Source organism: Melanerpes formicivorus, unplaced genomic scaffold (assembly GCF_026170545.1).
Source record: "Melanerpes formicivorus ecotype bairdi unplaced genomic scaffold, bMelFor1.0.p_v2 SCAF_27, whole genome shotgun sequence".
NCBI classification, from domain to species: domain Eukaryota; kingdom Metazoa; phylum Chordata; class Aves; order Piciformes; family Picidae; genus Melanerpes; species Melanerpes formicivorus.
This window is the reverse complement of record NW_027142379.1, coordinates 1,751,809-1,777,662: the sequence shown is the minus strand read 5'-3', so window position 1 is coordinate 1,777,662 and position 25,854 is coordinate 1,751,809. Positions and strand designations below refer to the sequence as shown.

At 43.8% G+C, this 25,854-nt stretch overlaps 1 protein-coding gene across 2 annotated transcripts in view; it reads left to right on the top strand.

Annotated features, from left to right (window-relative positions):
- The first annotated feature begins 5,550 nt into the window (after positions 1–5,550).
- Positions 5,551–25,854, top strand: part of ARSJ (arylsulfatase family member J) — a 39,237-nt gene continuing 18,933 nt past the window's right edge. Inside the window, exons 1-2 of one of the 2 annotated variants that reach the window (XM_068153914.1) lie at positions 5,551–5,774; positions 6,082–6,221. In XM_068153914.1, the coding sequence (XP_068010015.1) occupies positions 6,184–6,221 (38 nt within the window). In that variant the 5' untranslated portion in view covers positions 5,551–5,774; positions 6,082–6,183. Of the gene's footprint in view, positions 6,222–25,854 lie in introns of both variants that reach the window. The other variant, XM_068153913.1, reaches the window with a different exon arrangement.

Sequence of the window (25,854 nt, the reverse complement as noted above, 5' to 3'; positions counted from 1 at the left end):
TATGCTGCGTTTTAAGGCCGTGCCTTGCCCCAGTGCTATTGCTCTGCCCTTTTTAACTGCACTAAGTTTTAAACAAGACAAGTGACCTTGTGTGTAAGATCTAGGAACAACTGAGAGTGTTTCTTCTGCAGTATTGTGGCAAGGAAACCATGTTGGAGATGATAGCTGCTCTGGCAAAGAGATTGTACCAACAGCAAGCCAAGGCTTTGAAGCAGTACTATGCTGCTGGCTATGGCAGCCTCTAAATGTGTGCTGTAACCTATTCAGGCTATTTGGCTCTTCAGAAACATAGTGAAGCCAGAATAATGTCCATGCCCTTGCTCACTGACATCCAAACTGAGGAATTAATAAAGAAAATTTAAAGGAGATTTTTGTATCTGAGGTTAAGGGCAGCCTTAACTGAAAACTAGTGGTGGTGGAGCAGAAACCCACCAAGAGTGCTTGTGTTAATGCTGAGCCAAAGAGTCCCTATACCAGGGGTGTTTCGTGTAGACTTAAGCCTGTTGATGATGGTATCAGAGATGTGGGTACACAGCCAAGTACAGACTGTGACAGACCACCAGACAGGGTCTATCAAGCTTGTTCACTTTTCAGTTCCAAGAGGTGCCTGGGGTGCTGTTCAGAAACACATCTAAGGGAGCTACTCCACTGCTCATGCAAAATAACTGTTCTTGTCCTCATCCTTGAGGAAGTAAAATTCTCTTTTGCCCTTACAACTGCAAATGCAGAGCTTTTGCTTCATAATTGGTGAAGTAGCATGGTAGCAGTACAGCCATGTAGTATCATAGCCACTTCATGTGGAGAGAGGTTGTATCATCGTGTCACTGACAATGGTGTGATCCTTTTTTCAGTGAGGACTTTCCCTGGCCCCTGCTGCTAAAATGTCCCCTGCTCCTCAGGAAGCACACTAGGCAGCCTATCAGCCAGCTGCAGCTTCCAGAGGCAGGTTTTTCAGTAGCACTATACAAATTTAAAGACATGCTTCTGTTTCATGTGGGATTATAATTCCTTTGTAACTGGGAAACTGGAGGGTCTTCCAGGAAGGTGACCACCAGTTCTTCTAAAGCTGTGCTGTTTCAGTCATTGCTGATATGAGAGGTGTATCTAAGGTCAAACCCTAAATTGCCAGGATGATTTTATTGGCATAAGTTGCGGGACTGCACATTTACATCACTGCAGGCAACTGAGATCAGAATCTGGACCTTTGCCTGTGGACTACAGGGAATTGAGGAAAATGTGTTAAATATAGAATGAGTTAACAGCAAAAGTCTGGTTATGTCATCATCAAACAGGGAGTGAGCTGCGGGTGGAATCTGAATATGCACAAGTAGCACATCTGTAAATTTATGACCAGGTCCACCAGTGAAGGCAAAGGGAATGAAGTAAGTCCCATGACTCACCAGGTTTTTAGTCATGTTTCTAACCCACTGTTTCCAGTGATGAGCGCCTGGCAAAAGCACAGCGTCCACCTGGGAAGCAGAGTGCAGAGAAGTCCTCACCAGGAGGTACACTGAGGACAGGGGTGTGCAATAACCAGCCAGGGGGAAAGGAAATGACAAGTTGTTTCCTGCTTTTAGAAAGATGAAGAATATCAATTGTGTGTGTAGGCCAAAGTCTGCTGTGCTCTTACCGTAGGACTAGCTGGTAAGCTAAAAATAACAGTTCAAAAAACTGTTCCTTAAGCAGATAAAGTTTTCTGGCCCTAGGCAGAAAGAGGGAGCACTGGAATGCAGGTCCTCAACTGCAGCCTTCCTTCTTACTGACAGCTTTGACTTGAAGGTAAGGGGAAACACGTAGTCTCCAGCTGTTGAGAACTGCCTTTCTGACACTGAACCAAGAGTTAGAAGAGCAGTTAGAATGTTATCATCTATTTATTCCTACAAACTGTCTTCCCAAGACTTCATTTGCCACTATCATTCCTGCTTTTCTTGAATTCAGTGTGAGATTCCTTCCTGGGATGTGTAATGACCCAAGGAATGAGAACCTTCATCCTCCCAGCCTTGCTGTGCTGCTCTCACTGGAGCTGTAAGCCAGTGTCCTGCATTGCAGGAGTGTCTCATTGATGCAGCAGCTTGAAGAAGAGGCTAGCTGGGGCCAAGAAAGATAATATATTATGTGCCATAATCCCTTTTGGCATTTTTATCTGCTTCCCCCAAATCAGTTAAAACAGTTTCTCTTCTCCCCCAAATCCCTTTATCTTCCCTATTCCCTCAGCCTGACCCAATACAGTAGCAAGCTGGTGGCATGTAGGGAACAGGAGTGGAGCTGTGGCTCAGAGACACACCTCCCAGTCACACTTCCCAGGGCCATTCATCAGAATCCCGGCATGGAACAGAAAATCCTTCAATCAGGCCAATCCTTGCCCGTGCTAGTACTGACTCTTTGCTCACTACTGTGACCTGCTTTTAAGGAACAGTCTTGTTTAATGTTTGAGTTGCCCTTAACTTCAGAAAGGTGTTCTTCTTGGGCTGCTATTTGTGTGTCAAACAGGCAAGTCTCAGAAATTGAAAGGTCAGATAGCAGCCTGATCTGGAACAAGTAAGAAAGGGCAGGTTCAACAGGCCCTACCTTAAATGAAGGTAACTGCAGACGAGTCTCCAGCAGAAGTCATCCTCTGTACATGTTTGCATGCAGAGACTGAGTAACAAGTACTTAAAATATCTCATTTCCTAGTGGTATAACAAATGCCATTGTAACTACTGTATATTTGAATTAATGTATTCACTGTACTCAAGTTTAAATACCTCTGAAGGTTCTGGATTTCATTTCCCTAAGGGAAAACCACTTCCTCCAGCTTCACAACTTTCCTGCTTCTTTCCCTGAGCAGCCTGAATGGGCTGGAGAAAACATGCTGGCAACTCCTGAGTGTCTACAAATATTTTCTTAAGTGGAATATTAATAGTATGTTATCTTCCAAGCCTCTTCACTTAAAGGCCAGCAGAGCATTTGGCTGACATTAGCTTCCTCTTGCTTTTACAAAAGTGGGGGGGAAAAGTTTCATCAGCTTCTTAAAGAAAGAAGGTTAAGTTTATAAATGTTTGACAGAGATTGCCCTCCAGTGTTGTCATCTGCAGTTGGATGGTGACCTACAGTGTGACTAACAGAGCACTGCCGTGAGGAATATCAAGGATGATGTTTTCCTGCTGTATATATACTCTTTACTATTCAATCAATCCCAGTTCCAAGCTGTTTTTTAGATGATTCCATAGTTCTGCTTACTGAACTGAATTTAGTGGGAATGATCCCCTTTTTGATCTGATATTTAGTGTGATGCCCTAATGTCTGTCTGGGTCCTGGGTGCTGTTACAGCTTGTGTTCAAAGGGCATCATATTTTGTTTGGCATTTTGCAGTAGATGGGTTGAAGGCAAAATAGCACTGCTGATCCAATTTGTGTTTTACCATGTATGGGTTTGGGCTTATATAAACATTCTTTTGGTCTTGTAAATGTGGAGGGAAAACCAGGAGTAAAAAATGTGAATATAGAATTCTTTTAAAGGGCATGTCATTCTGGTATAAGAAAACTTAAGGGCTCCTTCAGTTTAAGGTTTTGGAGGTTTTGGGGGCCTTCTTTTGAGTTAACATGCTGTAAAGTTCCTCTAACTTCAGAATATGTTCCACCTGAGGAGTTAAACTTTGCAGACTTTACAGGGCAGATGTAATTCTATCAATATCACTTTCCAGCCTGGACAAGCCCTTAGGTAGCACATTAAACTCACTAAATCTGCTTTTACATCCATCTTCTCCCTGCTGCAGCATTGCAAACTGCAGCACAATGCTTCGCTATTTCTGAACAGCTCTTTTTCAGATGAAATTTTACAGTGAGGCCATTTCTGTTGCACAAAATCACTTAGACCTGACCCAAATTAAAGTTCCCTCAAGACAGATTTTTTTTTTTTTTTGTCCAGAACAAGGACACAGAGTGCTTTAGGAACTGACAGACATCTGGGCAGGCAAACTACAGACAGTATTAGACAGTGCTACTGAAGTGTGCGAGCCAACACTCGACAGCTAATACACACACTATGGCTGTTGGTCAGGAAGCAGCTTCTAGGGTCAGAGCTATGCATTTAGTGCATGGAAACTTCTTTCAAGCATCTGAAAGAAAAATTGGAACCCTGAGCACCACTAAACTGGTTCTGATGTGGTAGTGCTGATGTAGATCACAGGCAGTTAGAGTTGGAGGATGTGGATCCTTCTGCTATTGACCTGCTTGTACATCAATGGATATGGATCCCTGGAGATCCAAATCCCTGGAGATCTGGATCTTTGGAGACACTCAAGGTCAGGCTTGATGAGGCTCTGAGCCACTTGATCTAGTTGGGGATGTCCCTGCTCCCTGCAGGGAGGTTGGACTACACAACTTTTTAAAGGTCCCTTCCAACCCACTGTGTTCTCTGATTCTACATTGGGACCATCTCACTAGAGCAGGTCCTCCAGCTGACCTGATTTTTCACAAGCACTGTTAGGCTCTAAGAGAAAGGAAGCCTTCCTTGCTCTGCACAAAACCTGCAGGATTTCCTTAGGGTAGCCAGGGAAGAGTTAATGCTTTATAAAACCTGCTTTGAGTAAAAGCTGTTCCTGTCATGATGACTCATGTTAGACAGGTCAGACCTGCACATTGACTCCAGTTGAGCCTAATCAGGCATGAATGTAGGTTTCTGCTCGCTTCAGTGTCGGTCGGGACCGGGTTGAAGTTGTGTTTTGCAACTGCAGCAGTCAGACTGCAACCCAAACTTTTGCCAGTGATGGTGCTTTGAAAAAGCGCATTCCTGGCCTTAGCCACAGCCTTACCAGATCTGGGGGGTTCGGGCTGATGGAACTGGTTTGTGGCTGAAAACAAATCCGGTGCACTCATACCTTCCAGATGTTTGTGGCGATGTTAGAAACGATCTTTCGGGGGAGCTGGGGGTAAAACTACCGCCTCTAGCTTTGGGAAGGAGCTGTGGGACTCCCCGGAGGGAAGGGCTGCCCTTTACAGCGGGAGAGGGGGAGATAACAGCAGGCGCTGCCTCGGGGAACGGGGGGGTGAGGGGGGGGGCAGGGGTCGTCTCCGAAGTGCGGGAGGTAGCTGGAGGCTGCTGCTCGGGGCCGGGGGCGGGGTGGAGGGTGGGGGGGTGGTAAGGAGAGGAATTGCGGGGAATGGGAAGAGCGGGAGGAGGCCAGGAGGGGAAAGAAAAGTCGCCTAGGGGGTTGGCTGGGCAGGAGCTGGTTTTGCAGCGGGGCAGCAGGGTAACGGTTGCCTCACGGGGCCGGGATCCCCCTGCCCCGCGGCGCCTGGAGCTGCCGGGGGGCCGGAGGGGGGGAGAGGGGAGAGGAGGGGCGGGGAAGGGAGGGAAGGGAGCGGCCCGGGCCGGCAGCACTGGAGGGGGCGGGCGGAGGGCGCCGGGCGGGCCGGTGTGCGCGGAGGAGGAGGAGGCGGCCCGTTTGGTCCCGGTCCGCTCCGGCCCGTCCCGCTGGGCGCGGCGCCGGGGCGCCCTGGCTCGCCCCGCCATGGGCAGCGGCCCCGGGACGGGCAGGCAGTGGCGCCCCGGCGCGGGGCCGGAGGCGGGCCGAGGATGCTGTGAACCCTGTTGGGGTCCTGCCCACCCGGCCGGCACCGGCTCCGGCACCGGCTCCAGCAGCAGCCCCGTGCGGACCGGCTTCCGCCACCTCTCCCGCAGCAGCGGCTGAAGTTGCTGGAGTTGGGGGTGGCTGCGATGAGCCGGGCTCCTCCTCGCTCCCCCCCGCGGCGAGACCCCTGACGGCCCCTGCCCCCGCCTCAGAGGCTGTTTCGGTTTGTTTCGGGTCTTTTTGTTTTCTTTTTATTTCTCCTTTTCTCCTGGGTCTCGCCGCAGTCAAGGTGGATGGCCCGCGGTGGGCGCCGCTGGCCTCACCGCCTCTGCCAGGGGAAGATGGTGGCGGCGGGGGTGCTGGCCGGCCTCTCGCTGCTCAGCCTCCTCACCTACGGCTACCTGGCCTGGGACAGCCTCGGGCTCGGCCCCGCGCAGACGGAGGCGACGAGCACCGGGCTGGGAGAAGAGCCGGGGGCCGGCGGCCCCAGCTCCCAGCCTCACATCATCTTCATCCTGGCTGACGATCAGGGATTCCGAGACGTAGGGTACCACGGATCGGAGATCAGGACGCCCACTCTGGACAAGCTAGCTGCGGAAGGGGTTAAACTGGAGAACTACTATGTTCAGCCTATGTGCACACCATCCAGAAGCCAATTTATCACTGGAAAGTAAGTTTACTGCTACTTCATCATTCACCTCACCAGCTTAACCTCTGTCCCTGTCAAAAAGAGCAGGGGGGAAAACCTGTCCTGATCCACCTCAGGTTTATCCTGTGGGCACAGAGGTGCCGGTCTGGTTCACTTTAAAACCAAGAACAAAATGAATGAGTATGTTTGAAATAGTGAAACAAAACCTGGCGCTGGGCGTGCCAAGCAGGATTCAGCACCGCGGGCTGCCGCGGCAGCGTGCCGGAGGAGCTGTACATTTGCTGCATGACTAACATACGTGCCAGTCGTCAAGTACTGGTGCTGTTACTGGGAAGTGATCAGCTTTGGTTTTCCGTGCCATTGCAGGAGGAGTCGGTGCTGCGGAGCTGGAAGCACTGCCTCATCTCCAGCATGCTCATTGCAGCTGGCATGTTGCATCACGGGTCACAGCGAGCCTGGACTCGATGCAGGTTCTCTCTGAGGGTTATACTGAGCTTATGAGATGATTCCCCAGTGTGTCCCATGTAGGTGAGTGCAGGGAATCCAGGCTCACTCTCAGGATCCTCTGAGCTGCCTTATCGCTCTTGTCATGACATGATTGCTGCTTTGGTTAGAAACCTTTCTCTAAGCCACTAAAATATTTGCCTCAGCAAAATGGTAAAAGCAGTGGGGTGGCATTGTGTGCTTTGCCATCTCTGATAAATTGTGCTTTGTTGTAGCCTGCTCAGTTTAAAAGATACAGAGATGTGGTGCTGAGGGACATGATTTAGCACGAGGCTTGGTAGAGTTAGATAATAGTTGGACTCAATGATCTTAAAGGGCTTTTCAAAGCAAAATAAGTCTGTGATTCTAAGTAAATAACCAATTTTACCCAACTAAAGGACCTTCTTATGTGTAAAAGTTAATAAGGATTAAGGAGGGGATATGCATTTGAGCTGTAGGAATGATTCCCAAGTAACTCCAAGTGGATACATTGACTCTGGAACAAACGCGCCTTGTTTCTGTTTAGCTTTACTCACTTTGACAGGAACAGAGCAAAACAAAATGAGAGGGAAAAAGTTACTTAGTTTATTTTCTCCTTCCCTTAAGTATAAACAGGAACAAGGCAATGTTAATACTGCTGGTAAAAGAAACACATGTTTAAATAAAACAAGCAACTGGCCTGGTGTCTTGCATCTCCATATGGCTGAGCTGGAGATAATTCTGGGGCGCACTCTAGTTCCCAGACTTACTGAACCAGGGAGACATGCCTGGAGAGCTGACATGTTATCTGGAGCAAGACTTCCACACATAGGTTTTCAGTGTAGTGGGGTTTGTTTTTACTTTCTCTGTGTGGGCTCTTAGAAGAGCAGTTGTTTTGAGGTGCCTACTTACTCATTCACATAGTTGCCCCACAGCAACTGAAGCTTACAAGGGAAAGGTGTATCAGGCTAGTGTTGAATACCTCCTGGTTGTCTGTAAGCCATGCAGCAGTTGGAAGCCAGGATCTGGGCCAGCAGCGTGCAGCCAGCCAGCTTTCTGAGGACGGTGGTTTGGGAAGCAGTGCTTTACAAAGGGAATGTCATGCTGCACAATAATGACTCACGCTGCAGCTGCAGGAATGGGACGACTGGGTTCCAGGGGAACCAGAGTGCTGCTTTGGCTCTGGGAGACTGCTGAGGATGTCTAACACGGAACAGGATAAAAGTGAGGAATAACAGTAACTCAATTTAACTGTTTTCATTCTTCATTAACATGGAGCAATCTGTGTGTAAGTGCACACTCACAGTAGAAGGTGGCCATGTGCTGAGGAGCCCTGTGCTTTTCATCCCCCCATCAGTTGGAAATGGTTCTTCAAATCTTCCTACTTTGGTTTTGGAACCTTTTATAGGAAAAAAGAAATTTGCTTATACTTCATTTTTATTTTCTTAGTCTGCTGGTCTTTTTTTTTCTTCTTATTATTATTTTTTCATGTTGTTCTACTTTGGTTAAAAGGAGCACCAGAAAGAAAGGACTGCCTCGCATGACTGAGAAATGAGGGAGGTGATGCTGAGGGGTTAATAAGCTTGGGTTGAGTATTACCAAGGCAGATCCAGAGGATACTATTCATTCTGCCTGGAGAGAAATGCTGGTGGTAACTACTTCTAGTGCTTTCTTAGCAGAAGCACCTTAATTAAAATGCCAGCACTCAGAAATTTCTAATCCAGGAGAAATGCTGCTGTTTCTTGAATCCAAAATGTGTGTTGGTTCAAGGCTAAAAGCCTGTTCATCCAGTGAAGGATCACCTGGATGCTCCGTGCTCCCAATGCACATACCTTGTTGAATGTGTTCCAAACATTACCTGATTGATCTGTGAAAAACAGAGGGACTTATGTAAACCAGGCTCATTAGGGAGCACTGACTCACCTTGCCAAGTTGAAGTTAGACTGCAAGTGCTCCAAATTCTTCATAGGTCTCCAGACAGACCCTCCAAGGCTTGTGCTAGTAAAGAGACCCTTCTTTTGGTAGCTGTCTATGCTGATGAGTGAGCATGGGGCAGGGGGTTGGAGAGGTAGAAGTAGAATGAGCTCATTTTTCCTCTTCATGCTGTACCACAGCGTACAGCTGGTGACCTGTCTTGCTGACCACTGTTTGCTTTCTCATGTCCTGCGCTTAAGGTTTTGGCCTGGTTTCATGTCTTGCTTTCCACCAGTATGACTTCTTTCCCCATTCACTCCATCAACAGCTCTTACTTTTAGGTTAATGGCAAGGCTGGCTTCCACAGCTTTTTATTTTGGGCTTTATTTATGGGTGTGGGGAGGGGGTTGCAGCTGAGCTGAACCTTGGGAAGGGAGAAGACAAGCGTGAGCCAGTGGGCTGAGTGCCACATGCGATGTGCTCTCCCAGCTGGCTGCACTGGGGCCAAGGCAGGGAGGTGAGGAGGAGGCTCTTGGGAAGCAGCTCAGCCTCTGCTCCACAGCTGCATCACTGGGGTCACAGAAGTGACCTGGGCAAGGGACTTTGCTTTGGTTTGTCCTGCCCCTGGGACCTCCTCAGTTCTGCTACAGCTGGGTTCGAAACGTAATCATCAGTGTTGATTTCTGCTGGTTTGAGCGAGGCAATGGCCTGTGTGTACTCAAGAGGTTTTTGACCTGCTGCTAAATTGTAGGGACTGTAGGCATGTGTGGCTTGCCCTCCCTCCCTTCCTCCCAAATGATATGTGTGAGCATAAGTTGTCCTCCAGACCAATTGTATTGAGTGACAGAGTATTTTTTGTTGTTTTCTCCTTGAAAGTAATAGGTATGCTTCAATAAACAAATCTTTTGGGCAGAATGGCTCAGGATACCTGACTCTGAGCTGAGGCAAAACCTATTTTGCACAGGCACTGAGTTAGGTGAGAAGAAATGTGGGGGTGTGTGCGCATCAGTCATGCTGGAGTATCCTTAAGATACAGAGACACAAACACAGTACGTAACACAGCAGAACTAAAAGACTATTTTTTAACACATCCATGAAAGAAATGAAAAACAAACTTCTTTCTGTTGTTTGTGTTATTGTAATTTACAGAGAAAAACATAAAAGGTAGTGGCTCAGCCTTCAAGTCTTCAAGTTCTCCACCTATGAAAATGAGCTAAGAACACACAAGGATGCTGAGCCTGGTCCCAGCAGCAGGGTGGCCAAGCACTTCCTGAGAGAGCTTGTGTCTGCTTCATGACCTTGGTGATTGCTCATTGCATGAATAATCTTGTAGGCCAGTTTGGTAGAGTGGTTCAGAAGATTTTCATTTATGGAACAATAATAGGTCACATAATGTACTCGGAAACTCTGCAATTATTTGTGTGCAAAGTTTTCTGCACTGCATGTATGAGAGTGGATTGAGATGAGGTAGAGAAAGTGGGATTGATTTGTTATGGTCCCATGTGGAACTGCTTATTTAGATAATTTAAGTTACACTATCAGGAAGAGTCATCTCTTTTTGAAATGAAGAATTACTGAAGCATAGGCAGCGTGTGGATGGTTTCCCAGAGTTCCTTAAGAAATTTTGAAAGATGATGACTAGGAGGAGGAGTATTCCTTTGGGTTGGTGAGACAAAAAGGCTATAAGCTGAGATGAACATCTGCTAGGGTAGCTGGCCCATTGTGGTTGTATTTGCTGGAGCAATACTTAATTTACTGAAGGAATTTGAGAAATAAGACTGATAAGAACAGAAGGAATCTACTCATGCCATACATTTGCTCAGCATTATGTAGGCAGCAAACAACTGCTTCCTCTTCTAGGCTCCCAGTTTTCTGTTGACCATCAGATTTATAACTTTAGGACCATTGCATGCACTGGAATCCCTTTGGGTCATAGGAGGGTTCCTGAACTATGCAAGAGGAGGGATCTACATCTAGAGCTACAGATCACCAAGGAATCTGAACTCCCTTCTGCAGTGAGCATGTATGAGTCATGGAAGCTCTACAGTAATCCCAAGAGCAATCTTTGCATGATGGATGGAATGTGGAGATAGAAGATGTTGAGAAATATTGAAGGGCTGGGGAAATAAATCCTTTTGTTCCCTGGGATAAAATGAAATATTGAGAATTAGCTCATCCTGAGCAGACAGAAATAGCTTGTACAGTCAGTAAGCACAATCAAAGTGTTACTTTAATAGGAGTATTTATGTCTGTTATCTAATTATAGGAATATTGCACATTTATAAATATATATAGCTCCTTAGTATGTATTCTCTGGTAGGCATCCCTGTGTAGCAGTACATTGTTCACCAGTAAAAAATTGCACTGTCTCAGCAAACTCAGAGTTATTTTGACAGAGAGAAACAGGATAAAGTTAGGAGTTGAAAGCCCTGCAATTTGACTTGCAAGCAAGCAGACATACCCTGTCCAGACTTCATGGTACAGCTTCTTTTCCCCTGCCTCCTGGGTGTGTAATGGTTCAAACTGCAGTTTCTGAGAAGGATCCAGTGCAGTGATGTGTGACTGGGATGTGATCTCCTATGCTCTGAGTTGAAAGGTCTCAGAGACTCAATGGGAATACTGGGAAATGTATGCAACACTCCACTATGTGCATTCCCTATTCTGTAGGTAACAAAACATGAAGGACTGCAGAATATCAGCCTTAAGTATCAAGATACTTTTTCTGTCCTGAAGAGGCTTGGCAGGCATCAGTCCTGAGTTTTATTTCGATCCATGTTTCCATTAGAAACCTGGATTGTTAACTAAAATATTCTGATTAAACATGCCACCAAGACAGGAGGGACTGCCAGAATCAAGGGAGTGTAGTGACACTGAAAACCATGTTGACAAAACAGAGAAATAATCTGAAGGGGGGAAAAACAAAAGGGCAGAATTAAAGTCAGCAGTGATAAATAGAAGATACTGTGCTGAGCAGGAACAACTTTCCAAGCAGAGGATGGTGCTCAGCTGCTTAGACAGCATTTCTGTAGCAGAGTAGCTGGAATTACAGTGAATCATGCACTGGATGTAAAGTCAACAATGTCATGCTGTTACAGAAAAGGCAAACATCATACCAGTTTGTGTAAGCCTTGTAGATCTGTGAGGCTGCCCTTCTGCTCTACAGCTGGAGCACTTGTGCCCAAACTTGGGCATTGCTCTCCAACAGCAGTGTGCAGAATTGGACGGTATCCAGGTAAGGGTGATCAGATATCTCAGGATGATAACATCAGAGCAAAGATCAGAAGAAGTGGAGTTGTTTAGTCTAATGAAGAGAAAAATGAGAAGGGCCACGGTAAATCTTCATTGTTTTAAGAGCTGTGCAGAGAGAAAGGGCATCATGTGCTTTCAGTGCTGTGGTGGATGGTACAAGAACTGAGGAGCTTGCTTGAGTGGAGCAAATACTTGAGGTTAGACAGCAGGGAAAACTTTCAGTAGTAAAGATTGTGAAACACTGGAAGAGCTGGCTTTGGGAAACTGCTGAGTTTCTTCATTCACAGTCATTAGGAGCAGACAAGAGAAATATGTCAGGAATGACATAATGTAGTTGAATCTGTCTTGGGGAAAAAGGTTGAACTAAGAAAGCTTCTCTTCCAACTTGTATTCATCTGTGGCTCATTTGAAGAGCACATTAACTACAGAAGATATTCTGAAGGAGTGTTCATAAAGGATTTCTAGATGCTAGAAATAATTTCAGTGTCCATTCTCAGAGAAAGTCTGTGTGAAAGTTGCATTTCAGTTTCCTCTTAGAAATTCCTCATTTCCATATCCTCATTTTCTCTGCATTTTCTAGATTTCCCCCTCTAGGCCTTCATAACTCTTGCAGTATGTAATTATTTCTGCTGACTTCTTTCAGGACAATTTGTGGGACTGCTGCCAAAGATGTTGAGGTATCTTTTTCCATGTTCTTGTTATGTCTTTCACTTAGGATGACATTGTCCAGATAGATCTATGCAGCATACACAGAAAAAGAGTAAATAATTAAATGCAAGGCCTTCCTTTTCTTATTTTGTTCTGCAGAAAATTACATCCAGGTACTGAACTGCTCTGTGCTCTTGTGTTGTAAGACCTCTGTTCATCTCAGTAGATTGAGAGAGGTAACTCTGCCACTTTGCTCTGATGGAGTACTCCATGCGTGGACCTGATGGAGTGGGTCCAGAGGAGTGCCACAAAAATGATCAGGGGGCTGCAATGAGGACGAGCTGAGGGAGCTGAGGTTGTTCAGCCTGGAGAAGAGAAGGCTCTGGGGAGACCTTATAGTGGCCTTCCAGTACCTGCAGAGGGCTACAAGAAGGCTGCAGAGGGACTGTTTGCAAAGGCCTGCTGGGATAGGAGGAGGGGAAATGGTTTGAAATGAGAGAAGGGGAGATTTAGATTGAATGTTAGGAATACGTTCTGCCCCATGAGGGTGGTGCAGTATTGAAGAGGTTACCCAGGGAGGTGGTTGAGGCCCATTCTCTGGAGAAGGTCAGGCTTGAGAAGGCTCTGAGCAATCTGATCTAGTGGAGGATGTCTCTGATGACTGCAGGGGGGGTTGGACTAGATGAGCTTTGGAGGTCAGTTCCAACCCAAAATGTTCTATCATTCTATGATTACTAAAGCATTTAGTTTGTATTATAAATTATCAAGAAAGATGAGGGGATGGAATTTAAGCTGTTTGGTTTAGGGAACTTGTGGTTATCTTTGAATATTCTTTTTCTTTTCTGCAACCTAATACAATCATTATTTCAAAATTGGGAAGTGAGATTTAATTTTTTTCCCCCTGGGGTTGTAGTAATTTCTGTGAACTGTTTTTTATATGGAAAGTTTTCAGTTTGTTGTGGAGTCTGGAATGTAATTTGGTAATCTCTGATGTTTCATGTATACTAATGGGTAATATTTGACATAAGAGCAACTGCCTCTTCATGCTGCTATTCTTCATGTTCTCTTCCAGACCAATACAGTTCCTTGCGGTGTGAGGATCTAGCATTTCCCCATCAATGCCCAGCTGTAAATCTTTGAGATATCCTGTTTTCCTTTTCCTTTTTGTTTTGCCTTCTTTTGTATTGATTCATAGTCAGATTTTCTATCCTGAGGTGAGTTTGCTTAGTTTTAGAATGTCTCCTTAAGAATAAATGAGGCAATTTCACCAGCCTTAATTCATTAGATGAATATAAATAGTACAAGGTAAATGAAGATTGTGCCTGTGTGAGTGAGTGATCCTGTGTGGGATGTGTTTGCTTCCTCCACATCAGTCTTTTTGTAATAGCTGCCCAATTTATTAGTTTCCTTACTTAGAAGACAGTAGATCTGGCTGGTGGCCTCAGCTTGTCTGTCAGTGTAAACTGTTAGGCTGAAATGCAATATGGAGAGGTCAGACAGGAATCAGGGTAACACTAATGGGTAGCAAGTTTAAAATATTAATATAAAGGATGTTTTATCCATTGAGGTTGGACTAAAATTACTTTTGACTTTTTGTGGTCTGTGCTGAAATTGAAAAGTTTTAAATAGGGAACTTTATTGTGCCTGCTGGCTCATACTAAGAAGTTAAACATGTTTCATGAGGCTAGTTCAACTGCAATTGTAGTAGCATTAATTAACTGTGTCAGCCCTCACCTGCTTATTAGTTCAGCCTGTTATCACCATGTTATCAAGTTCCAGGCCGGGAGGGAAGGATTGCTGGAGCTAGAAAACAAATCTGGGATCACAAAATACGTTTTAATAACTTTCAAATACCAAATGACCTTCCAAATGCATATATGGAGAGACTATATTAGATAAGAAGCATTACAGTAGACATTATTAATACCACAAGCACGCCGAGAGCCTTTATTTTCAACCTAGGGGCAGAAAGTCAATGGATAGGAACCAAACCTACACCTTTTTTTCCTGAAACACCTGATGAATAAAGACATTTGTGCTACAACAGCTTTCTTACTCTCACAGCCCCTGGTGTTTGTAGGTGGGTGGCTGAGATCCACAGATGTACAGCATTTTGCACATGGGCAGGGATGTGAAAGGAAGGGGAAAGGCTGCTGAAGTGGCACCAGGGGAAAAACCCAGTCCAGTGCCTCCTTTAAAAGCCATGTACTTAGTCAGAGAAATGTAACTGGTTATTAAGGTTTATAAGCCCAAGTATAGAAATGTTTATTCCAATATTTGGAAGCTTTAAATTGTATTAAAAATGGTATAAAAGAAGGTCCCACAAATCTCAACCTTGCTTAAAGTCACAATACTCAGCAGATGTGTAGAATCAGGTCTGAACTCCCCCCTCCTGCCCCAGTTTTCTCGTGGCACTGAGTGACATATGCACAATTTATTAATGCTCTCAGTTTCTCTTCATCAGTGTTTGTTGTATTTAATGGCACAGAGTGGTGGCTACAGGCACTTTCCATGATGGACACTGCAAAACTGAATTTTTCCATTGCTGGCCATTCAAATATTCAAAAGGATCAACCATATATCTTCTAATAATTGAAAATAGCTGATATTCAGCACTAAAAGTAAAGCAGTGTCCTCATTTCTCTGTGATGTTTCAATCTGATTATAGAGAAATGCAGGATTCTAACTAAGTTGCTCTGGCTTCCATTTTCCTTTCAGTTTTACTTCTTTAGCTTTTTGGAGGATGTTTTCATTCCAGTACATCCATTTATCAGAGTATTAGCTGTGTTCTAGATAAATCTCTTGTGCCCATTTCCAGATAGAGGCTTTCTCTTTATTTCTACATTTTAGAGAGGCTTTTTTCCTCTGATTGAGAATATTGAACCATTATGACATAATGTTATGTAATTTTTCTTTAAGAGAGAGCACAAGTGGGTACCAAGGTATTTTTGTGGAGGCAATCTCTGTGATAATAAGCTCTCATAAGAAATGAAGTTCCCTTCTGTTTTGAAGAAGGAGAAAATTGCACATTTGAAGCAGCAGTTTGAGGAAAATGTGAAGCTGGAGGGGGAGGAGAAAATTAGTCCTGGGGTAAAGGAGAGCAATGTAGTATCCTTAGACTAAATATACTCTAATAGATTTACTGTTACTTCTCAAATCGTGCCTCCCTGAATTGAACTTTGTCAAGGCAATGCTTGCCATCACATTTATATCCTTGGGTTCAGCTGGCATGTATCATAGTTCATCGAATCATGGAAAGCTGGGTTTGAGGGGACCTCTGGAGCTTGTCTCATTAGGCCTCCTGCCAACTTATATTACACAGAAGGGACACACTGACTTTATAAACACTCTCTTATTGTTTGCTTCCTCCTGGAAATAAGAAAATATTGCAAAATACTCAAGAAATTGGAGTCTAGACTGTTGTTAAGAAATCCCCTGGCTGTACTGGGTTACCACGTTCAGTGTAAGAAAACTTGCATCAACAATTTCCACTCATCTCTTAAAAACTGCTTCTCTTCTTTGAATTTTTTTTTCCTGCTATGAACTTTGTTTGGTGAATTTGTTCATGACCACAGCATGATGGCAGCTCCTTCCTTAACTGTTTCATGGTCCAGTTTTAAGGAGCCCACAGAGAAAGCTGTTCTATGTTGGCTGATTTCTCTCAAAGCAGAGCTTTTGTCTTTTGTACTTGGACAAAATTTGTCCTGAAATTCACTTTGATTTGAATAGGAGGGTGAGAATTCGATCCTGTATACAGTGCAGGAGGAAGATAACATTCCCTTGGTTCTTAACTTTGTAACTATACAATTTTGGCCCTCTTTCCACTGCAAAACCTTTAAGGCTTCTTTTAAGATTAAGAAGAATGAGCCTCTGTGATAGACCGAGGAATATTTGGCCGTCTTGGTAATAGTGGGTATATTTGCTGTAAGGGATGCAGTCATGTAATGATTAAGAGCTTAGGTAATACTGTTTGGCACTGTTACAGCCCTGTTGAGTCTTTACTCTGTCACAGATTTCATTTTATAATCTTTGGCAGTAATGTGCTTCCCACGGTGAAACTGCACGTAGCATCTCTCAGAGCGTTAGTTCGCTCTTGCTTTCAGTGTTCTCTGATTTTGCCACCTGAGACAATTCCATGGTTTAGCTGTTGGGTTTCCATTGTTACCAGCTTCTGGTTTTGTGTTCCTCGTATCAATTTGAAATTTGAGGACTGCTTTATCTGGTAGTGATGAGGCTGTGATGACTCCTGCCAGGGCTAAGGTACCTGGAAGCAGCAGGCTTTTTAGCTTTCATTTTGAGGAGTCAACTATTTTCATAGACATTTTCAGTAGAAGTGCTTCTGCTTGCCATGAGCTCAGAGCTTTCTATATAGTTAATTTTAGTTCTCCCATGCCAAGAATTGGCTGTTTCCCACTGGGGAAATGTAGCTCAAGTACCATCTTAATGTCTTCTCAAGGCTCTTATCTGTGTTGCGACTAGATGCCAAGTGACTTTCTACAGCAGCCTTTTGATACTTTGCCTGCTGTTTCTAAATGTGACCTTGAAGTGCACTGGAGTTTAATAGTGTGGATTCTTGCTGTTATCTCCTACACTGCATTTGCAAACCAGGCATGATCTGTACCAGTGAGCTGATGGAATGGTTTTGTTTGCACAGAGGCAGCCTTTCTGTGCAAGTCCTCATAGTGCTTTTGAATCTGAAAAACTGTCCTGTCAAGATGATACTTCATTCTCTAGGTAACTGAGTCATACCTGCTCACTTCAGTAACAAAAACATGTATTTTGCTACCATTAACCATGGTGAGTCAGCTCTGGTAAGGCAAAATTAACTTTGTGGGCTCTTTTGCTTTGTTTGCTTAATAAACAAGTCACAGTTGGGTATCACAGAATCACAGAAGGGTAGGGGCTGGAAGGGACCTCTGGGGATCATCTAGTTCAACCTTTCTGCTCAAGCAGGTTCCTTACAGGGAAAAAAATGAGAGCAATGCATTTCTGTGTGAAATTATTTCATGCCATGGTTGTGTGTTTGGAGGGCTTTGGAGGTCATTTCTGCTCCTTAGAAAATTATTGATCTTCATACTCAATGTATTTAGGGTTAGAAGCAGATACAGGAGAGAAAAAACAAAAGCAGTCGATCAGATGCTTAGTCGATCAGGTCCTTACTGACCTTGGGATCATTTGCCCAGGTGCACATGCTTGGAAGCTCTCCCTGTATTGTGAAGGTGCCCATCACACATGAGCAATGGTGAATAATCCCTGCCTTAGTTACAGTTGATCACAGTAGTAAATACACTTTAAAGGATATCATAGGTAATACTCCTCACACAGCTCTGAAAATCTTTTAACACAGTTTCAGAGCCTGTTGTCAAAGGGATTTTCTAATCAATATTTGATTTTTGCCATATAGCTTTCTATCGCCACAGTACTTGAAAACTTGAAGAGAGGTGATGTGCTGACAAGGAGCAGAAGAGACTTTAGGACTCTAAAGAATGTTTGAAAAAGAAAACAAACCTAAGGCACTTGGAAACAGTTCAGGGGGTTCTAATTAGATATGAGATGCTGCGTGATGTGATATGATCTATAGGCAGGATTCTTCACCTTTTAAGTTCGCTCTTCTTTATGCAAACCAAACTATGCTTCACTGACTTACTACAAGTCCTGGAATTTAGTTCTCTGCTACTGCCAGCTTGTCTCAGCAGCATAGGGAAATTTGTTACACTCTAGTTTGCAATCTGATAGGAGAAGAAGGGGTTTTCAGGAAAGCAGATGTTCTCTCTCCAACTGCAGTCTCCTGGGTTCAGCCCCTCTTCGCCATGGCTGGCTTTGCTGGACCTGGCTGCTGCAGGCTCTGCCAGACTTTCAGTAGCAGGGAGAAAGTTGCTGTCTTAGTACTAAAGGAACAAATTAACACTGTGCTGCTCAGCCTGGTTCGTCTCAGCTCTTCTCTGCAGATCCCGTTGCTTTTGCAGCGCAGCAGAGTGGGCTGTGTTTAAGAGCATCTCAGATGGATGGACTAGCTTAGGCACAGTTCCTGCTCTGCAGATGGTTTCCTTTCTGGCTCCTGAGCTGAAGTTGGATGCTTCTGGCCTCTTAGGAATGGAGAAAACACACAGGTATTTGCTGCTTTGTCTCCATAGAGATACCTCTAGAAACCAGGAATTTAAGCAATCTTAATTTCCTAGTCCAGCCTACTTTAGGAAATGGTAACAAAAACACTATTAAAATAGGTGGGAATAACTTGTTCCTAAAAATCTTCAACCAAGACTTCCACACCGCCTCAGGCAGTCGTAGCTATTTCAGTCACAGAAGCTTTAAAATTGTCTAACTTCCATTTTTCTTGCTGCAGTTTAAACCTGTAATCTCTTGATAATTCCCAAGTGAAGAACTTAACTTTGCTACAGAATGTGATAAATCTCCTATATGTCTGAGGTCTGTTATCGTGTCTCTGCTCTTCCCTTCTCTAGCCTGAGTAAAATCAGTCCACGCAGATCTTGGTTTATACACCTCTGATGACTCTTAATCTTCTCCTCTGGACTTTTTCAATATGGGCCTATTTGTTGTGAAAAGTAATACCCAGAATAGGATGCAATGTTCCATCTGAAGTTTGACCACTGCTGCCTTGACATTTTCTTCTAAATCCAAGGGTTTCTAAAATATTTTCATTGTTGAGTAATTGGAAGGCAGGGCATGAACTCCTTTGCTGGCATGACTTCACCTCAGCAGAGAAGATCTGGCCAAAGCATCTGTGGCTCAGAGTGTATGACTCTCTTTCTACTGTTGATGGGTAGGAAATCTCACAGGAACAACAGATCTTGTACTATTTTTACCAGTTAAGCTGTGATCTGAAAATTAAACCAAGATGTGTTTGTTCCTGTCAGAACACCCACATTCTGGTGCAGTGCTGGTCAAAGTGCTCTCAAGCCACCCCAAACCACAGCAAAATCACAGCCAAATGTGAAGACTATACCTTCTCTGGTCTGAAAGTTTGGATATAAAGGAAATGCATTTCCTTTTCCTCTGACAGACCTGAAAAGTCTTTGTCAGCTGTTTCATTTCCTAACTTTAAACAAGATGTCATATGCTTTATTTAGCCAATCACTCTTATGCAGCCCAATAGGACAATGCTTTCTTTTTATTTTTCCACAACCTTTTCTAGTCCTAAAACCCCCAGAAAAAGCAGACTTGCTTCTAAGCCTGAGTCTTTGGGTTTTGAGTCTTATGTCTTCCCTTTCACCTTGCTAAAATACCGTGCTGTGGGTAGCTAAATACCACTTAGGTTGTGTGTTGCAGTGGGGATTTGTTTGCATGTGAGAAAATTAGTTGTCCCTGTTCATGGTGAGATACTAGAATGGGTTACTCAGGGAGGCTGTGGATGCCCACACCCTAGGAGTGTTCAGGGCCAGGTTGAATGAGGCTTTGAGTGGCTTGGTTTAGTGGAGGGTATCCCTGCACATGGCATAACAGGAGGGTTGGAACTGGATGGTTTTGAGGGTCCCTTCTGGCCCAAACCATTCTCTGAATCTATGAATCAAGATGTTGCTGACTCTTCCTGAAGTTGGGTAATTGGTTTGTGCAGTTGGTTTTTCCTCCTCAGAGCTTTACTTTTCAGTTGTTGGAAGTGAATTGCCTTCTGTTTCGTTCAATCTAGTCCTCTGCTTCAAGCTCATTTTCAGTTTCAGCTCTCCTCTCTAAGAGGCAATGCAGCAGTTCTACTGGTGCAAATTTGGTCTGCACATTCACTATGTTTAAATTTCACCTTAAAATGTATTCATAATCCATATGAGAATAGTTACTATAAACATAATTAACCCAATTATTTATTCCTCACAGATGTATTTTAAGCCCATAGTTTAAATATGCTTATTCCAAATTCTTCATCCTAGAACCTGAAACTGAATTTGCTGAATATAATTAGGATTAGTTAAGGAAATCACACAGGCTTTTCATGACTTCTTCTTCAGCCTTGGGCTTTTGAAATCTTAGGTGTTGCTTAGTTTGGTTTTAAGGTGTTTCTGTTCTCCCTTTTCTGTGTTTCTGGTTCATCAAACAACATAATTATCTTGTGGTTTGGCATTACAATGTCAAATGAACCATGCCATTGTCAATGCATCCTCCTATGCAAGGGTATTACCGGGTGTCATCTGCAGGTATTAAATGCAGATAGGAGTGGGTTCATTGTTCCATCATAATTTGTTTCTGTATTTCTCCCAAGCCATGTTGTTGTCCTGATGTCGGCAGAATGAGTCTGGTACAAGCTGGGAAAGCAGGCTGTCCTGGTTTGAATCTCAATTGTTTGAATCTCAGGATTGCTTCATAGATGGGGCTGAACCTTGTGCCTCAGGATGAAGTTGCTTGAGCCTGGAGTGTTGCATGGGGCCCAAGGGCACATCTCTTGGCTTTGTTGAAGGATATGCCATTGACCTCAGCCCATTGATCTAATCTAAATCTCTCTGCAGAGAGAGCCTTCCTACCATTGAGCAGATCAACATTCCCACCTAACTTGGTGTCATCTGCAAATCTACTAATGGTGCACTCTAAACCCTCATCAAGAGCACTGAAGTAACAACTGTGATGAGGAAGGTAGGAAAAATAATGGTTTACTAGATTGAAAGCATCAATATTATATCACCCAAAAAAAAAGATATGTTAGCAGTTTCTTCATTTAAAATGGCACTGCTGGGGAGGGCAAGATCTGTGCTCAGCAGGTTTTGCTGTCTTTTATCTTTCACATTCACAAAACATCCTTGTGAAATGGCCAGATTCTGTTCCCAGCACTGTAAATCAGTGCCACTCAGAATTTTCACAGGAGTGCTGAAGTGTTTAAACCTTCACTGTTCAAAATAAGAGGTGCTAAAGAAATACCCAGCCTTTAAGAAAGGCTTCCTGGAAGCAAACATCTCTGTTCAAAAATGCATCTCTCCTAAAAAAGAATCAGTGTTGTTTCCGTGCAGCGCTGACAGAGCAGCCTGTAGAAGAGATGTCTGTTGGTCTTCTGAGTGGATTGCCTGACCTGCTTTTTGTAACGTGTAACTGCTGGATTAGGAGCTGTCATCCAAATGAAGATGATAGCAGAAGAGCTCTGGGTTTTACTTATACCAAGTGATGGTGTATGTAATTGGAAGGAATTTTTGAAAGGACTATCTTGCGTCCAAGTTCAAAGGGAAAATAATGGAATGCTGAATGCCAAGGAAAGGTTCAGTATCTAGAGGAAGATTAGCAGGGGAGGCATAAAAGTTTTCGTTTTCTCTACCACCATTCTTCTATGGAAAATTAATTTGCTGTCTCATTTGAACTTTCAATCTGCTGGCAGGAGATCTACGTGGCTATAGTGGTTGGCTTTAAAAAGCAAGTGTATAAAGCCTTCACCCTTGTCTAGCCTAACTCCCTTGGCTTGCATTTGGGAAACTCTGAATTTAGCAAATGGAACAAGTGTGGTCTGAATCTCCTCTGTTTGGTAGCAGTTGATAAGTTGTGTTAAAACAGTGCTGCGTACTTGGAATTAAATTCTGCACAGTTTTGAAGCAAACACTTGCAAATGTTACCACACTGCAGCAGTGCCTGAAACAGTTGGTGCTGGTACAACACCGGCCAGGCAGGAATGGAATGAAAACGTTTCCCCTCCACCGTCTGCCGTAGGCTTATCAGCTGCTAATGGCACACAGGAATGGTGTCTGGAGTACACTGATCCAAACCAAAAATATTTTCCTGCACAAACAGTTTCCTTTTCAAAGAAATCTTTCAGCAGTTTGGGCTTGAATGACTATGGTTTAATTGCAGTCAATTCATCTCACCCCCAAAACCTCCAAATCTGTTCCCCTTCACAGTTAATGGCATCAACTGCATTGACTCCGGGTTTACAGAGGTCCAGTGCAGACTGGTTAGTGAGTTCATACTGGAAAGTATTCAGATTCTAAGCCTAACTGCACTAGGCTCACAGCATAAATGGCCTTCATAGCCTTTAAAAGTATAATATTTTTGTTTATGCAAATAGCCCAACCACTGGAGACTTTGTATCATAAGTTTCAATCATTTCTTAGAGGAGACCTTAGCAGAGGAAAGGGATCACATAGAACAAGCTCTAGAAATGTTTACTGTAAATATAAATCACTATAAACAAGGTCTTAGTCGTTTAAACATGTAATATTTTTTAAATTTATGACCTTGATTTCATTCTTTCTGCCAAGGACAGCCCATAACTGCACTTCATCTCCCAGCCCTGTGTGGGGTGTATGGGTCACACTGAGTCAACCGATGTAACTCATGTGGGAAAATGTGCTTCATGTTTTCCTCCACATTCCCATTCTGTTGAGCAAGTGATGCTCAGTCAGCCTCAGGCACTAGGAATGCAACATGCTCAGCCCATGCCACTTCCTGTTGTGGGAGTGTCCTCTCCATGCCTACAGAACGAAGGTAAAAAAGGTGATATACAAACAAGAGGCATTTACATTTTCAACACTCATCATGGCTCCTCAGATGTTCAGGACAGCCTTAAAAAGCTGTTCAGGAATCACAGATGGAGTGTGATGTGCTGATAATGTCATATGGGCCACCTCTTGCATGGTGGAAACAGCAAACAAATGACCTTAGCCAGAGATAAAACTTCATCCATCCCCAGAGCCGAAGTCCTGCCTAGCTGATTCACTACTTGTCTGAACTGTTAATGACTGCACTCTTCCTGCTATTTGGTGTACATTTCAGAAGCAGCATTTTTGCATTAGTGCCTTTTACATTAATATATCTTGGTTTCCTTAGCTAGATGAAGGTGAATGTAAGAGCTAGGGAAGCAGTTACTTACAAGATTTGATTTCATATACACAGTTTTGCCATGGTTCATGAAAAATATTTGACTTATTAGAATAGAAATGACTCATTAGACACAAAATGCCATTCCCTTAAAGCTATAACTTGCTAGAGTGCTTACAAATAACAATGTGGATTTTCTTAGTTAAATAAATCTAAATAAGCCCAGACAGTCCCTTTAGGTAAGTGGTAGACACTTGAAGGCAGGTAATAGCAAAGAACTGCCCACAGGGAAATGCCACACAAAAAACCTGAATGCAGCTTCACTGTGTGTCCCCTGCTGTTTTCTGTCCCCTGCTGGGACTGAGGATTCTGATAGAGAAAATATGGAGTGTTCTGAGTAGTTTGTGTGGTGCAAGCAGAGATTGGCATGCCTGAAGACATGAGAGGGAGAGAACAGATTGCTACCCTTCACTGAAATTGTTGGTTTAACCTTTAAGAAAAAAAACCCCAAACCCTTCCCCAGGCTGTGTGTGTTTGCTGATACCATTTGCTTCTAATTTGGAACCTCATCCGTTCAGTATTTAAGGAAGTGAGGAAAGAAAGAAACCATGTCTTGATTTGTGTAGGTGGATGATAATGCAAGAGCCAGTGAGCAAGAGGACAACCTGTGACTGAGCCAAGAGCAGAAGTGCTCCTAGGAAGGAGGACCTGCTGCTGTCCTCATGCTGCCTGTTCTCATGCAGGGCAAGAGCAGTGCCAGCAGCAATGGTTTGCTCTTCAGTGATGTGGGTAAATGACAAAAGGGACAACACAGGAAAGATGGGCCCGAATTCCTCTTCTTTCTGTCCTTTGCTATAACCTACCTCCCACCCTGGATTTGTGCTAGGAGTTTTAGAGAGCCATCTTCAGAGGGGTAAAGGATGAGAAACCCAGTGTCTGTGATCATAATTACAGACATCTGAGAAAGCCACTGAACCATGGAAACTGCAGATACTTCAGTCTTAAGCTGCAGCCCTCCATAGCTGCTTCTGTCAAAGGATTTCACACAGCTTTAGAGATATAAAGCAGGTTGGCTTCACAGTGCTCTGTGAGAGGAAGGGAACTGAATTAGTATTCTGGGCTGAAGAGCTGTGATGGGCAAATTCAATTTCCCTTATCTATGTGGCTTAGGATACTTCTGCTTTGCTCAAATCCATCATCTTTCTGAACTCACAGGTTACAGCTCAGGTGCTGGAGCAAGCAAAAGGGAATATAATTTTGGCTTTGCCATCTCAGACAACAGTCTGGGAAATTAGCTAAAATTATCATTGAGGCTGGGTTTCTACTAGGACCATGGGTGGGGACCTTTGAGAGAGGGTGAAGAGAGTAAGATCTCCAGAGGATGCCACTTTCCTTCAAGAGTGGGAGTCCTATGGACTTCATTCTGCATCTCACGGAAATCTTAGAATTGGTTTGGTTGGAAAAGAGCCCTAAGGTCATTGAGTCCAACCATCAACCTAAGACTACCATGCCCACCAAACCACGTCCCAAAGTGCTATGGAATTTTGAGACAAATCACGAAGCTCCACCTTTCCTGAATCCACAGGTTGCTTCTTCAGCTGGCAGTTTATTTTATGATGGCAAACCACAACATGGAGGCATAGTGTTTAATTTTTATGGTTTGTTTTCTAGAAAATAAAGTATCTGCAGGTAATAAAAGGCCATCAAATACTTTTTAAACAAGCAACTGAAAATGGCCATAATAGGGAAGAATTTTGAAGTAGGAGTTTTTGAGTCAGGAGAAGTGAAATTTTGTAAGCACATTCCCGAGGGAGTGAGTGGGAGAAATCATTCTTTCTGCTGAAAGCACAAAATAGTTTAGCTGCTCTTGGAAGGTTTTATTAAAAGGCATAGTGTGCTTCACATGATTCCACCTGTTCATTTAAATCTATCTGTTCCATCTCTAGGCAAATCAAGAGCTCCAGAACGGTCACGCACTCACAATTCTTACCAGTGCGAGGTTATTGGTTTGTTTCATTTCTCCTGTCTCAGAAGCACACCTTGGAAATTGCAGATTCCAGGAGACACTGAGAATTTTCTTGTTCTTTTTGTTGTTTTTTCTTTTTTCAAGAGAAGATAGTGGGGAAAAAAAAAAAAAAAAAAAAAAAAAAGAAAAAAGAAAAAGGTTTTCTTTTCATCCAGAAAAGTGAAAGAAATTCAGGTTGATGAGCAAAATGCACTGCTGTTCATTTTGCTGGCTTCAGAATTCGCTTTCTTACCATCACAATATCTACAGCTATATTAGAGGTTGTGTAAATGTCAGAGCTGTGACCTCCTTGATCAAACTCCTGTTTTGCCATTTCTGTTTATGCCCCTCTGTCACAGCAGAGCTAGAAGTATTGTTCTCATTTTTCTTCCTCTGAGATGTGAAGTGTGGCCCAACTGGTACTGATGCACGGGACAGGAAAACAAGAACTTCAGGTGGTGGTGGGCTCCAATTTTGGGATGCTTTTTTGCATACGACTCTTAACAAACTCTTAACCTCTCATGTTAAAGAACCTAATTTTGAGACTGTGATCAGAATCAGGAACCTGAATGCAGGTGCCTGACCCTGTCCAGTGTCCCTTGTGAGTTCTATAGCTGTTAGAAGAATGAGTCTCCA